This window comes from Mixophyes fleayi, chromosome 5, assembly GCF_038048845.1.
Source record: "Mixophyes fleayi isolate aMixFle1 chromosome 5, aMixFle1.hap1, whole genome shotgun sequence".
NCBI classification, from domain to species: Eukaryota; Metazoa; Chordata; class Amphibia; order Anura; family Limnodynastidae; genus Mixophyes; species Mixophyes fleayi.
Genome location: NC_134406.1, coordinates 110,776,242 through 110,789,868, shown reverse-complemented (window position 1 = coordinate 110,789,868; position 13,627 = coordinate 110,776,242). Strand labels below are relative to the sequence as shown.

The following is a 13,627-nucleotide window of genomic DNA, read 5'->3' as shown; positions in this document are numbered from 1 at the left end:
GGTTTCCTACAGTGGCGCCTGTATAATTGGTGGCATTGCTGTAGTATGGGGTGACGTAGTGGTGGCGGCATTGTTGTAGTGTGTTTGGGGCTTAGTATTGCTAATAAGTAGGAGAGAGTATTGCTGTAATGTGGGGGGTGACGACGGTTGCTGTAATGTGGGGGTGATGACGGTTGCTGTAATGTGGGGGGGTAATTCTGGTTGCTGTAATGTGGGGGGTGGGGTAATGCTGGTTGCTGTAATGTGGGTGGGTATTGATGTAGTATGAGTGTGTGTGGGGGGCTTTTTACTGCTGTAATTTTGGTACAAATAATGTATTGTCATGGTATTTATTGATGTAATATGGGTGCTAACAATGTAATGTTGAGGGTCATTAGGAGAAATAAATACCCCCCCCCACACACACTCATACTACATCATGTTGTACTGCACCAGCAACGCACACTACCCCAGCATCAGTGTGCAACAATATAGTGCATGAAGCCCACAACACGTGGGCCTGTGTGCTTTAAATGCCAGGGCTGATTTTTAGTCGCAGTCCGGCCCTGATTGTATATACTGAAAATGGAATTGCTTAAAACAAGTTATTGTTGCTGTTTTTTTAAAAAAAGCAAACAAAGTGTGACAATCTATCAAATAATACAGCTTCAAATCTGGGACTGACCTTGGAAATCAAGAACTGTTGGCAGGGGCTGGCAAATTTTTGCCCCAGGAACAAAAAGGAAAAAAAAAATCAGGTAGCCCAGTCAACCAGCCCAGCCAAATCCTGACTGTTGGCAATTGCACATATTCATTATATGCAAACACAACCTCTTATGGAATAAGTTACTTTCGAAGCTTTAAGTTTGCATTATGTGGTTACTGAATATGAATATTTAATTTCTTCTATTCAACTTACACTTTCTCAGCTTGCTAGCCAACCATTTTACGTTCGCTTAGTCATTAATCTTGAACAAAGTAGCGCTCCGTCTATTTGATGTGTCCTTCAGTAGCAGGCGACTGGAGTCTTGTCGGCCTCCGTAGTACTGAGAGCTGTAGGTGTTACGTCAGAGGAAGCAGTTGTACAGAATGTGACTTGCGCATACGAGCGGCCTGTCATAGAGAAGGATTTTATGGTTTACCTTTGGCGTTGTATTACAAGTCAGTAGCACTTTGTGGGCCATGGCACTGGTCTACGAGAATCTGAAACTGTAAGTAATAATTCATCGGATCATATATTTAATGCTACTTGTCATTTGCAGCTTATCATTCATTTTAGTGTGCTCAGCAAGTCAGCTAAATATACGGAAAGTATGTTCTTTGCATAAATCCGGTCTTTCAGCTGCCCAGCTACCGTCCAGATGATTTGTATATGAAAAGCTTGTTTCCCCTTTTGCGACTTCATATGTTTTGTTTCCAGTTCTTCTAAATGGTAACAGTGTACATAAGGTCCTACCACACCTTTGTATTGTATGATAGGATTGTAGTGATACCTTTTGTTGCACACCATTTTTTTACTCTGTCGACATTTACTATACACACTTTAAAACATACTTTTTTGGTGTGTTTAAGCCATTCTGGTCAAGCACGTTGACTGCTTATAGCACTTTCTTTTAAAGTTTCAGAATATCATATGTCACTCTAATGTTTAACATTTGTCTATTTATACGGGTGCCGATGTTTACACATTTTTACTTAATGTGCTTCTAATGTTTGTGTCATGCATTCATACATATCTTCCATCAATTCCAAAGTACTGTACAAAGGTGGAAAATGATGTAACAAGCCAGTTACAAACAACACAAGCAAATTTATGAGATTGTGATGTTCTTAATTATGATCTGTTACAATGTACTAGTTCAATGTATGGTACCCACAAAATGTGTGCTCTTCCTTTTTAACAGACTGAAAGTGGCAATAACTCTAAAAGAGTGTTGTATTGGAACTTAAATTGTATTACTTTCCTATTCCCTTGAATGAACCGATAAAGATTGATTTTAAATAAAAAATCAGAGCAAATATATTTAATTTTTTTGTGAGCACATATAATACAGTACTGCCCTTACAGAGCAGTCATCAGGTTATCTAACAATCAGCGAAGGTCGAAGAGCTGATTAAAGTTGGTCTATAATGACCCTCTTATAGTAGCTTGTTTTCCCCTTATATAATGCCATAACATAACTTATGTCTTCCTTCTGTAACCTCTCACAATCATACCTGAACTGTGTCCTACATTACTTGAACCTCATGTCTTTTGCATGACATGCATTGACTGAAAAATGTATGAATGGGTCACAGAACGGAGTGCTTTGTAACCCGACACTAATTATCCCAGTCCCTCCAGCATTTGTATTCCTAATTGGATCCAGCCTAATCTTACTCCAAAACAAATTTTACATTTTACCTGTGTGTTGCTGCCTTCTACTATGGATTTTCATGTAAACGAAGACAAGTTCACTTAGCAACAACCTGCAGATCTATACCACATTCACATTGCTGCCCCTGCAATATCCTGGGTTTTTTGAAGCCCGGATTTTGCCGTGGCACAAAGCATCCCAGCTCATCAGACCCCGTTCACACGGCACCTTGGACCCGGGAAATTCCTGGATCGACTCCATTCATACAGAACACGGGTCTGCACTATCAATAAGTGTCAGTCATCACAAGAGTAGCTATGATTGGTTGAAAAAGATGAGGTCATTTACAGGGGACTTTTTTTTTTGCACACAAAGATGAGACCACAATTTCTCCTGCAGGTTGAGTCTGTTGTGAGAAAGATTTTATTCAGCTTATCGGGAATAAAGTCCACCAACAGTACACTTTGAAAGCTGTTTCCGTGATAAGACAAGAAGCTCTGAGAACAAGCATAGGAGTATATTCTAGATTGATGAGATCGTGCCCAATCCAAGAAGGTTTTGTAGACACATTGTCTTGAATGGGAAAAACAAAGTGGGGGAGGGACTGGTCCATTTCAATATGATTATTTGTCTACCGTCATGCAGCAGAAAAGTGGTGATAATCTGCAAATTATAATATTTTTAACCATTCCAGAATATCTAACATTAAAGCAAACTGTTTCTTCAGGAAAATACACTTTTTAACTTGTTACCTACCAGCATTTGCAGTCCTTACTATCCAAGAAATAAACTTGGAACAGGCCCACCAAATTTGTGCATGACCCCCTTCCCCCCGCCTTTACTTTCCCCACACCCAGTTCATCACCGCTTTTGCGTAGGAAGGAATTAAATTATTTCGGGACTGAAAATATTTGAGATAAGGTTGTGATTGTGGGAGAATATGTTTGCACAGCTGACGTTTCAGTAATACTGGTAAAGAACAATGCAGACAGCCTCTTTTTGTCTGAGATTGTTGATAACCAAGAACAATAGTTTGCATTTAGCTCCATAGCAAATGTAAACACGATTTCAAGTATCTCAAATTCTGTTAAGCTGGCCACATGTTGCGTTATTAGGAAAGATTTGGGGAAATTAGCCTGATTTTGCCGCAATGCATGATCATTTTTCTATAGAACTCAATATTATAAAGAATGTTTGTAAATGCATTGATGTATGACCACTATTAACTTATGTGTACAGTCAACTTTTAATACCCCAGTGACACCGAAAGTCACCTGACCGCTTGCCATAAGTGTCGAGTGGCCCATTCTTGCCCAATTTGGTCACGTACGTGTGTCACCTAATACAGGAGAGAATGCCTGGGTAACAGTGCGTATAGCCAGTTTTAGGGTGGTGGGACATGAGCTGGTTTAATTTGGTAGTAAAATTGTCAAGGAGAAATAACATAGATGTCTATGAAGCACAGTTCAGCTATATTTATGCCTGACCCAAAAGATGCAAGGTTGACTTCCTGACAGTTATCCCATTTAAGAGAACTTTAGTCAGCCTCTTTCTCTCTGAAATAACTGATGATAGCACTGGCTTGCACTGAGCTGAATAGCAAATGCTGAAAATCTGATGACAACCACAAGTCATGATCAACCTTTGATCAGGATTTTTTAGTTGTTGATCGGGGTCAACTGTGTGTGGCCAAATTGTATATATATTTGACTTCCCTAGTTCTTTGTCTGAATCTGTCTAAGTATGGTAAAGAATCATTTAACATGTATGTTTGTTAATGTTATAAGTATTTGTTTTTTCGAACAAAAGTTGTATTTTAGATGGTCATTATAAAGGCCTGCCTATTGAAGGATATTTTGCCCACATAAAGTAAAAATCATGCACACTCTTTTATGTTTCCTTGCTGTCACATCATTCCCCCCCCCCCCCCTCAACTAGGCATTTTAAAAAATGTTTCCTACATAAATAAATATTAAAATAAAAATATTGAGCAAACATTTGCAGGTAAAAAATTAACAGTGTTTTTCACCACTTTTTAATTTGACGTCTGGAAAAGTGGCTATCTCCTACCTATTCAGGGGAAACCCCGGTTTTCAAGTCACTGTGACAAATAAATAGTGTGACTTGTTAGGATTTTGATGCCGTCCATATTCGTATTTGCATCCTATATGCATAGAATCAATTACCTTTCCTAAAAATCCATGAAATAAATGAGAATAAAACGTTCTTTATTGTATGCTTACAATAATGCCCCCATTTTAGGTAGCTCAGTTTTAAATCTCAAGAAATTTCACATGATCTAATAACGCAAGGACTGTAAGTATCGTAGTCCATACATATTTGTTTACTTTTTTTTTTTTTGCAAGTCAAACTGTATACTAATGGTAGATTTGTCATACTTTATTCTACTTTTAGCTAGAGTAGATTACATGCTTTTTATTATACTCAGTTTGTAGGTCCCTCCCTGATTTACTATATCTGTATTATCAGTTATCATCTTGCATATTTCATAAACCTTTCCAAGTTTAGTTATAACTAGTGCATATTTTAACAATGTATTTTGCTGGTTGATCATGCCTCTTGACAGAACTCGGGTTGAAAGTAGACACAAATGTGTTAGTAAGGTTGGATATTATAGCGGTCATTTTTCTACTGTGTTTACAATCATGATTCATCATACTTATGGAGTTGTATCTCATAGGAGAAAAGTAAAGTAATCCCAGTGTGTGTGTGTGTATATGTATATATATATGTATTGTGACACGGGCACACTTTTACTATGGTTTTATTGTCAAGATGGAAAAGTAAATTGACACACTTTTACACTTCTCCTTGTGACCCTAACTCTAGATGGACAGAGACCAAATCCCTAGCCACCAGCCACTATCTGACATAGCTGAATTAAACATGCAGGTTTAAATAGTTTATACCCCTCCCACAGCCCTAACTTGATGGACAGATGACACTCCCACCTTGCCTTTAAAAGGGAGTATGTTGCAGGTGTTCTCTTCTTATTGAGACACACCCTGTCAGGCTTCTGCTTGCTGTGGAAAGATGTTTTAAACCACTTCAAAACATATAGGCAAACACCTCCCTTTGTGTGTGTATGTGATATATTATATTATATTTTGTAAATAGAGAGATATATTGAGTTAGATATATATAATTATATTACTCCCTAGGCCTATCTCTTCCCCCCTCATTGTCACTCTTTAGATTTCTGAGTCTTTTACTTACATGTTCTTCTTGGGTCTGCAACGGATTTCAGTGCAAGCTTTGAGTCCTGTCAGCCAATCACACAGTCTTTTGGGGGTCATGTGATGACATGCATTGTGTCAACATGCCACAGGGGGTGGATCTGCCACCCCCTTCTGATCTGGGTCAGAGGAGACTCTACCGGGAGTCCAGGAGACTGCCTGCTATTTCGATGTGATGTGTTATCTCAATGTAGGCAACTTGTGTGTCAATTTCCTTTTTGCATATTCTTGACCTCTGTACCTGTTTCTGTTTGCTCCTTTGGGTGTCTGTTTTGCAGTTATGTCTGTTAAGTCGTTTGTGTGTCATGTAAAAGAGAAATAAATTAAAGAAAGCAAATCTAAAGGACATAGCAACTGGATCATGTCCCCACCCTTTTTAAAGCACCATACTAATGCATCTGTTGGTTACCATTAGTTCGGAGTCCCAACAACTGGAACTCTAATCCACAACACATTCTAAACACCATACGTTTTTAACATTCATAAGTGAAAAATTGACCCAAAACACTCTTAATCTGCCCATGCCTGTCCTTTTGAAAATGTGTTCTGTTGCAAGATATGTTGTATGGTGTGCAACTATTCTGGCCACAGCTGGGATACTGTTTTGTCTCTTAGTGCCGTAATAGCACTGTATGTTCTAATGCTGTTCAAGGGAGCACTTATCGGTGACAGAAAGTTCTAATGTTACACACCAGGAGGAAACAGAGATCAAGTATGGGCACATGCAGCTTGTACAATACGCTGGTGGTGTGAGAAGTTTTATTATAACATTTCAGGGGTTATTATTGCTTGGTCGTCATTTGGTATGTCACCTATCAATGTACATTGCTGCACTACTAAAACATTTTGTTTGTCACAGTATATTTATTTATTTATTGCAAATATCATAGCTCCTAACTTCTTGCTGATTTCAATGACTGTTCTACATATTATGTAAAGTATTTTGTATTATTAATGTTTCACCATGCCTCCTATTTATATTGTCACAAGATGTAAGCTAAGTTGAACTTCTTATGTTTTTGTGAATATTGATTTGTGTATATTTGTGTGTGTGTGTGTGTGTGCACATGTTTTATGGCTTAATTTATGCTATTTACTGCACTAAAGTATTGGCTGTTGGATAATATTTTTATGGCCCCCAATTTTTTTTTATTCTGTGTGTTTTATTTTAATGTATCTTTAGACACACAACACCAGAGAAGTTTTTTGTGGAAGCATGTGATGATGGAGTTGATGATGTTCTTATTATCGATAGAGTTTCCACAGAAGTTGCTCTAACAGGTAATATTTATGCTTGTTATTTTACCTAAAATATGCTGACTTTCTATTTCTCATCTCCATATTTACAGTTTTTATTTCAAGTGCCTACCTCAAGCTTACATGAATGTTGCAGTCTGGCTGTGTGTCACTGGATAAATGAGCAATTTGACTGCATACATAGATTGCCAGATTGCTCAGATCCAGTTCTTCAAGCACCATGCCGATCAGCTGGCATATCCCGTACCCTGATTTTGTAATTGGATATGGAAGGCACATCTGTGGTACAATAGTTGGTTAATTTGGTTGAGTTGTCCAAACTGACTGATCATAATCAAACCTTGTATATCCACACTGTATCTCCACTAAAAAGACGTGAAGGGGATATCCACACAGAATTTGTTTATTACATGTTCAAATTTAGTATAATAAACAAATAGCCTTTTATGTTTTCTGGACCCTGTTTACCATCACCACACCTATAAATAAGGCTAAAAGTACCATTTGTTATTTCATTATGATGTGTTTAGTTGCCTGGCAGCCAGGATACCATGTAACTAGGGCTTTTTTTAAATTGGTTGTTTCTGTTATCAGGATAACATTGGGTCTCCAAGGGAGACATGAATAAGGCTGAGAATGCATTATCCCTCTGTTTTCCCACTTGTATTTTACTATTTTAGACTTCTGTCCCGCAGGAGACCCTTTGCAGATGTGGAGATTTACCTGCATATAGAGCAAGAGAATCGAACTTGTGCTGTTAACGTGCATATACTATTAATACCACTTTCACACTGCCGCCCTGGCAATATCCCGGGTGACGGTGCAGGACACCCTGGCAAATTCCCAGGTAGACCATGTTCAAACTGAACACGGGTCTGCCCGGGTCTCCCTGGCAACATCACAAGAGGAGCTTTGATTGGGTCCTCTTGTGATGCAAGTTTTTTTTTTCTTTACTTTTTTTCTCTTTTCAATAGCTTTTGGTGAGACCCGGGTTGAGAAAATCCTGGTCTCGCTGTTCAGACTGGAGGCTACCAGGGTCTTACCTGGGAATAACCCTCAGAAAGACCTGGGTCATCCGACCCTGGAATTAGCAGAGGACCCGTTCACACTAAGGCAGTGTGAACGGGGTATAATTAGCCATAGAATAGCCAATAAACGAGAAGTATCCTTTTGCAGTTGTGGCTGAAAATAACTTATCAACTGCCTACCAGTGCTCCTGAGCAAAATAACTCTGCATGCAGTACTTACCAGTTCATTTATATTTTCCTGGCAATGATTATTTCAACCCCCCCCCCCCATACATGCTATCCTGGAGGCTTGGTAGCAACCCTTTCCAGTGCCTGTTCCCCCTTGATGATGCTGCTGGGTACACAGCAGGAGTTTGAATAAAAACTCCTGCAGATGCAAGCGAGCAGTGTTGACTGGACGCATACGCAGGAGTTTACATTGGTGCTTCAGATGTGAGTTTTTCCTGAAATGTGGGCCACCCTGCTGAAATAAAAAAAAAATTGGCTAGAGATCTTTAAAGAGCTCATCTCACCTACAGCACAAATTTTTGACTAGTCTGTAGCAAAAAATAAAGGCACTCTACTCAAAAGAAGCTCATCGGATACTCTAATTCACATGTTAATTGCAGCTACTGCCATCCCTACTGCCACAGTGGCCCTCTACACCAGTGAGAATAAAGTAGCAGTATGTGTATAGAGAGATAAATCTCCCAAGAGACCCTTTTATGTATTGCATTTATTCTCCGTGACAGATATATAAAACGTAACAGCATGGAGTGTGGGTAAAAACATGAACCATACTTCAGCCATATTATACAAAAAATTTGAGGAATATTTTTTGTTTAAATGTACAAAAATAATTCTTATCCATTTTCTTGTCACAGAATTTAATATTTAACTTCTCCATCCATATAGTCATCATTAACCCCTCTTCCTCTATTATCATCAAGCCCAATCCACCACCATAACTCCATTGTCAATCATTAATTCCTCCATTGTGCATCCTTATTGGCCCTCCTTTAGTAATCTACCATTCCACCACTTATTCCCTCTATCATTAACCCCATCTTTTATTAGTAACCCCTCACTCACTGCCGTGCTTCTCCTCCTCATTTACTTAGTGGTCATCTGATTACTTCCATGCCACTGCCAAGCCTGCTTGAATGCTGTGCTCTTACTATATACTCACTAGAAACGCAGGTGCCTACATCACTGGAATTTTCTGTGGGAGTGAAATGTCAGGAGCCCTCATAGGCACAGCCTGATAAATTGATTTTGCTTTTGTGAAGGGGCCCAGGTCAGTGACTGGCCCTGGCTGGGGGGTGGTAGGCAGGCTGACTCGTTGTGATTTAAGGTGTAGCTAGCATATGGTTTTTTTAAAAGTTTTATTTATGCAAGGTCAGATGGAAAATAATATCTAATTGACAGAGTATACATAAACTGGCAAAAGAGATAAACAATGTCTACGACCAGTGCAGGAGAAGAAAACATCCTACGTCAGCATAGAGTTGCAGATGGTTTGAGAGATTGTCCATTAATTTTTCTTATAAAGTAAAAGGGAAAGAAAAAGGAGGAAACGTCAAAGAGGAGAAAGAGAAAAAGGAAGAGTGGCTAATTTCATGTTGTGAGACGCAAGATGGTGGCAAAGAAAGATTGGGGGAGGGGGCAGGGCTGATAGCAGTATAATGCTATGTGAATGGTGATCGTGCCTGGAAAAAGATGGTCCATGGGTTCTATACCTTGGCGAAAGCTTTCGATGAGTTGCGGACAATGCTGGTCATGTATTCCATTCTGTGCGTCTGCCAGATTCTGTTAATTATGGTCTGGACGGAAGAGGGAGTCTGCTGCTGCCAGTCCGCTGCAATCTGGCAAGTGGCTTCCAAGAGGATGTGTCTAGCAAACCTGTTCTGATGCCGAATCGCTGATGGGGCTCCCAGAGAGAGAATAAGAAATGTAGCTTCTAGGGCAGTGTTGGCTAGCCTGTGACACTTCAGGTGTTGTGAAAATACAAGCCCCGGCATGCTTTGCCAATATATAGCAGCTTATTGCTGGAAGGGTATGCTGGGACTTATAGTTTTACAACACCTGACGTGTCACAGGTTAACCAACACTGTTCTAGGGGCACATCCACCTGAAGAATTGCTTGAATCAAATGTATAACCTCAACCCAGAAACGTGTCAGTTTTGGGCATTTCCACCAGATGTGGGGGAAAGAGCCCTTGTGGTGGCACCTCTGCTGACAGAGATCTGAGGAGTCAGGAAGGATTCTATGAAGTTGCGAAGGTATATTGTACCAGCGAAACAAAATCTTAGACATTCTCGTTTATTCTGACGTAGATTCTGACACAGATAGAACTAGAAGCATCATTCTCGTGGATCTCTGACCATTCGTCATCTAATAGGGTTTCACCAAGGTCGCGTTCCCAGAATAGGTCATGGGAAACCCAGAGACCTGAAGTTGGGGGAGCAAGCTCGTGGTATAACGTAGAGATGAGACCCTTTGTGGAGGATTGGCATAGGCAAAGAGATTCAAAGGTAATGGGTGGACGTGAGAAAGGTGACCTTTGTCTGTATTACAAAAGTGGCGTAGCTGAATTGATAGAACTGTTTTGAGGGTGATATGAAAGCAAGATTGAATATCAGAGAATTGAGGGAAAATCATAGAAGTCCTGGGGGGAAATCTGTGGAGTTAAATGACAGTAGTACAGGATAGTACAGGAGAGGGGTGAGGTGGGAGGACATACTTTTCAGAGGAGGAGTCCCATAAGCATAGGGAGTGTGACTGGATGGAGTAGGGAGCGTTTTGGAGAGTCATAGGAGAGTGCACGGTGACAACAGAACAGACCTTCAGTTTTAATTTTAGACCAGACTCCACTAAACCACACCATAGAACGCAGTGAGCGGAGCGGTAGTAACGTCGGGAATCTCCAGACCCCCTCCCCGCGAGGACCTCTGAAGTACTTTAAGCCGGACTTGGGGGGGGGTGTTTTCCAGACCAAATTAATTTGGAGACATGGAGTTGGAGAAACTTAATAACGTAAGGGTGGGACATGGATGGGCAGGTTTTGGAATAGGTAAAGCAATCTAGGGAGAATATTCATCTTAACAGAATTTATACGGCCGATCCAGCAAATATAAAGATGCTACCAGGTCAGAAGATTTGTTTTTATTTGGGCGAGTAGACGAGGGAAATTTGCTTGAAAAAGGCGACAGTAGTGTTTGGTAATAAAAACCCAGAGATATTTGATTTTTTTTGAAGATACCACCGAAATGAGAAAAGGCGCTTAAGCAGAGACTTGTCTGGGGCAGGAACATTGAAGTCCAGAACCTCAGTCTTGTCGGAGTTGATTTTGTAGCCAGAAAATTGGCCGTATAGGTCCAGCTTGGCAAAGAGGTAGTCAGGTAAGTAATGAACAATAGGACATTGTCAGTAGAGAGCGCGATTTTTTTGAGCAGTGGGGCCCACAGGTATGCCAGATATATCATGGTTGGCCCGGATCCTGGCAGCCAAAGGCTCAATGACGAGAGAAAAAAAAGTGGGGAGAGGTAACAGCCCTGACACATGCCATTCGAAATGGCAAAGGGCGCCATTCGCAGAGATCGTAGCTGAGGGAGTGCGATACAGGGCCGAGATGCCGTTGAGGAACTTGCCAGAAAATCCCATGGCTCCAAGCACCTCATTCATAAAAGACCAGGAGATGCAATCAAATGCCTTTCTGCATTGTGCACCATAAGTAGAGAAGGAAGTCTATCGTTATGAATCGAATGTATCAAATCGATAACCCTTCTGGAATTATCAGACGCCCTGGAATGAAACCCGACTGGTCAGGATGGATGAGGAAAGGGAGGAGCGATTTCAGTCTGAAGGCCAAAATTTTGGCATAAAGTTTCAAATCAATGTTGAGTAAAGATATAGGCCTGTAGCTAGTACACAATGGTCTTTACCCGGTTTCTGGATAACAATAATATTATCCCTAGTAGTGGCACAGTCGAATGAGGCCCCTTCAGGCACTTTGTTAAAGAATTTTGTTAGGTGCGCACCGAGGACCCTGGGAAACTTTTTATAGTATTGTGTGGTGAGACCATCAGGGCCCGGAGCTGACAAAGTCTTCAGAGATTTAATAGCCGCCAGGACCTCAGGCAAGGAAATTTCTGAGTTTAGAGTAGACTGCTGTGATTGGGTGACTTTAGAAAGAGCGGTAGTTAGAAGATAGTCCTCTAGAGTAGGGACCGACAGGTCTCCGTGAGGGGGGGTGCAGGGAGGTTGTAGAGGGAAGAATAAAACTCTCAGAATTCTCGGACTATAACCAACAGGTCATAGGTGACATCCCCCTGGGGATTGCCGAATTTTATTGGTTCAAGGCTAATTTTTTCCGGGGTTTTCTAGCCAACACGAGTCTGCTTTGTCCGCTTAATCGTAAAAGCGCTGTTGGAGTTTTTGCATAGTGATGGCGGCCCTACAGGAAAGGAGTGTGTTGAGTTGACCCTTCAGTAAATTAATCTGAGAGAGAGCAAGACAGGGTCCTGATGAGTCTGGTGTTGGGCAAGGAGAAGGCAATCTTATGTTCTAAAAAGGAAACCTCCTCTGTAGCTATTTTCTTAGAGGCCGCAGTCAGACTAATCCAGTGGTCACGTATAGTAGCTTTGTGGGCCTCCTAGATAATCCCTGGGGCTATATCTGGGGTTGAGTTCTCCAGGAAGTAGGTATCGATAGAGGTTTTATTGTTGAGACACGTGGAATGATTAAGCAGGAGTGAGTCATCTAAGCACCATCTACCGCGTTGTGGTGGTGGTTTAAGAAGATTCAGGAGGAGGAAAACCCCTGAGTGGTCAGTTCAGAAGAGGGGGTAATGCCTGCTTGGATCACATGGGGGATAAGAGAGTGGGAGACAAGTAACATATCTATACGTGAATATAATTGGTGGGGTGGCGAAAAATGTGTGTAATCCCTGGCGTCTGAATTGCATAGCCTCCATGAATCATACAGATGATGGTGGGTTAGCAGAGCTGTAAGTGAAGTGGTTTCAGAGGAGAGGGTGCACCCTGTCGGAAGGAAGAGACCTGTCCAGGGTGGGGTCAAGGGCTACATTGAAATCTCCGCCAATTATAACGTGACGCTGCGCCAGCCGCTCAATACATTTAAAAATTTTTGGTGAAGAAAGACTTTTGTCTCTGGTTTGGGGCATAAACTGGAGTAAAGAGAGAGAAGTGGAGTAAAGAGGGTAAAATACAGTAACCATAAGGCGGGTAGACGGAGGTGGAGGAAAATATTTACACTGATCTCTGTTGGAATGAGCTCTCTCTACCCAGGACAGGACAGCATATTTGAATTCACATAGTCGCTGCAGGTAATGCAATCCGAGCACAGCGAGGGACAAATGTATTGGAATTTTCAAAAAGACAGATGTCTGAGAATGGCTGGTATAATGTTTGAGCACTATCAGAACAGTCGCAGAGGTGGACTCACAATAACTGAAATTGCCAAATCAATAAGCCGAAGGGAGCTTCAAGGGCGATTGGTTAATTGAGTAAGGGCACAGGTATCACAGGCACTTAGAGAAGAAGCCCAATTAATCCACTGGGCAGAGTGGGATGGTAGTCGCATATCAATGAAAGAATCACAGGGATGAGTGGCAGAGCCAGGGATCTCGGTGTCATGGAGGACCATATGGGAGTGTCCAGTTCAATAGCTAGTATAGAGGTCAGAGTCCAAACTCGCCAAGACTGGCGCAGATGATAAAATATATGGGAGTTCCTAATCCCGGCCGTT

The 13,627-nt window shown here is 41.1% G+C and overlaps 1 protein-coding gene across 1 annotated transcript in view; it reads left to right on the top strand.

Moving 5' to 3' along the window:
• Nucleotides 1–1,038: 1,038 nt before the first annotated feature.
• Nucleotides 1,039–13,627, top strand: part of SACM1L (SAC1 like phosphatidylinositide phosphatase) — a 76,900-nt gene continuing 64,311 nt past the window's right edge. The window contains exons 1-2 of the mRNA XM_075212676.1: nt 1,039–1,190; nt 6,777–6,874. Of these exons, the coding sequence (XP_075068777.1) occupies nt 1,162–1,190; nt 6,777–6,874 (127 nt within the window). The 5' untranslated portion in view covers nt 1,039–1,161. The remainder of the gene's footprint in view (nt 1,191–6,776; nt 6,875–13,627) is intronic.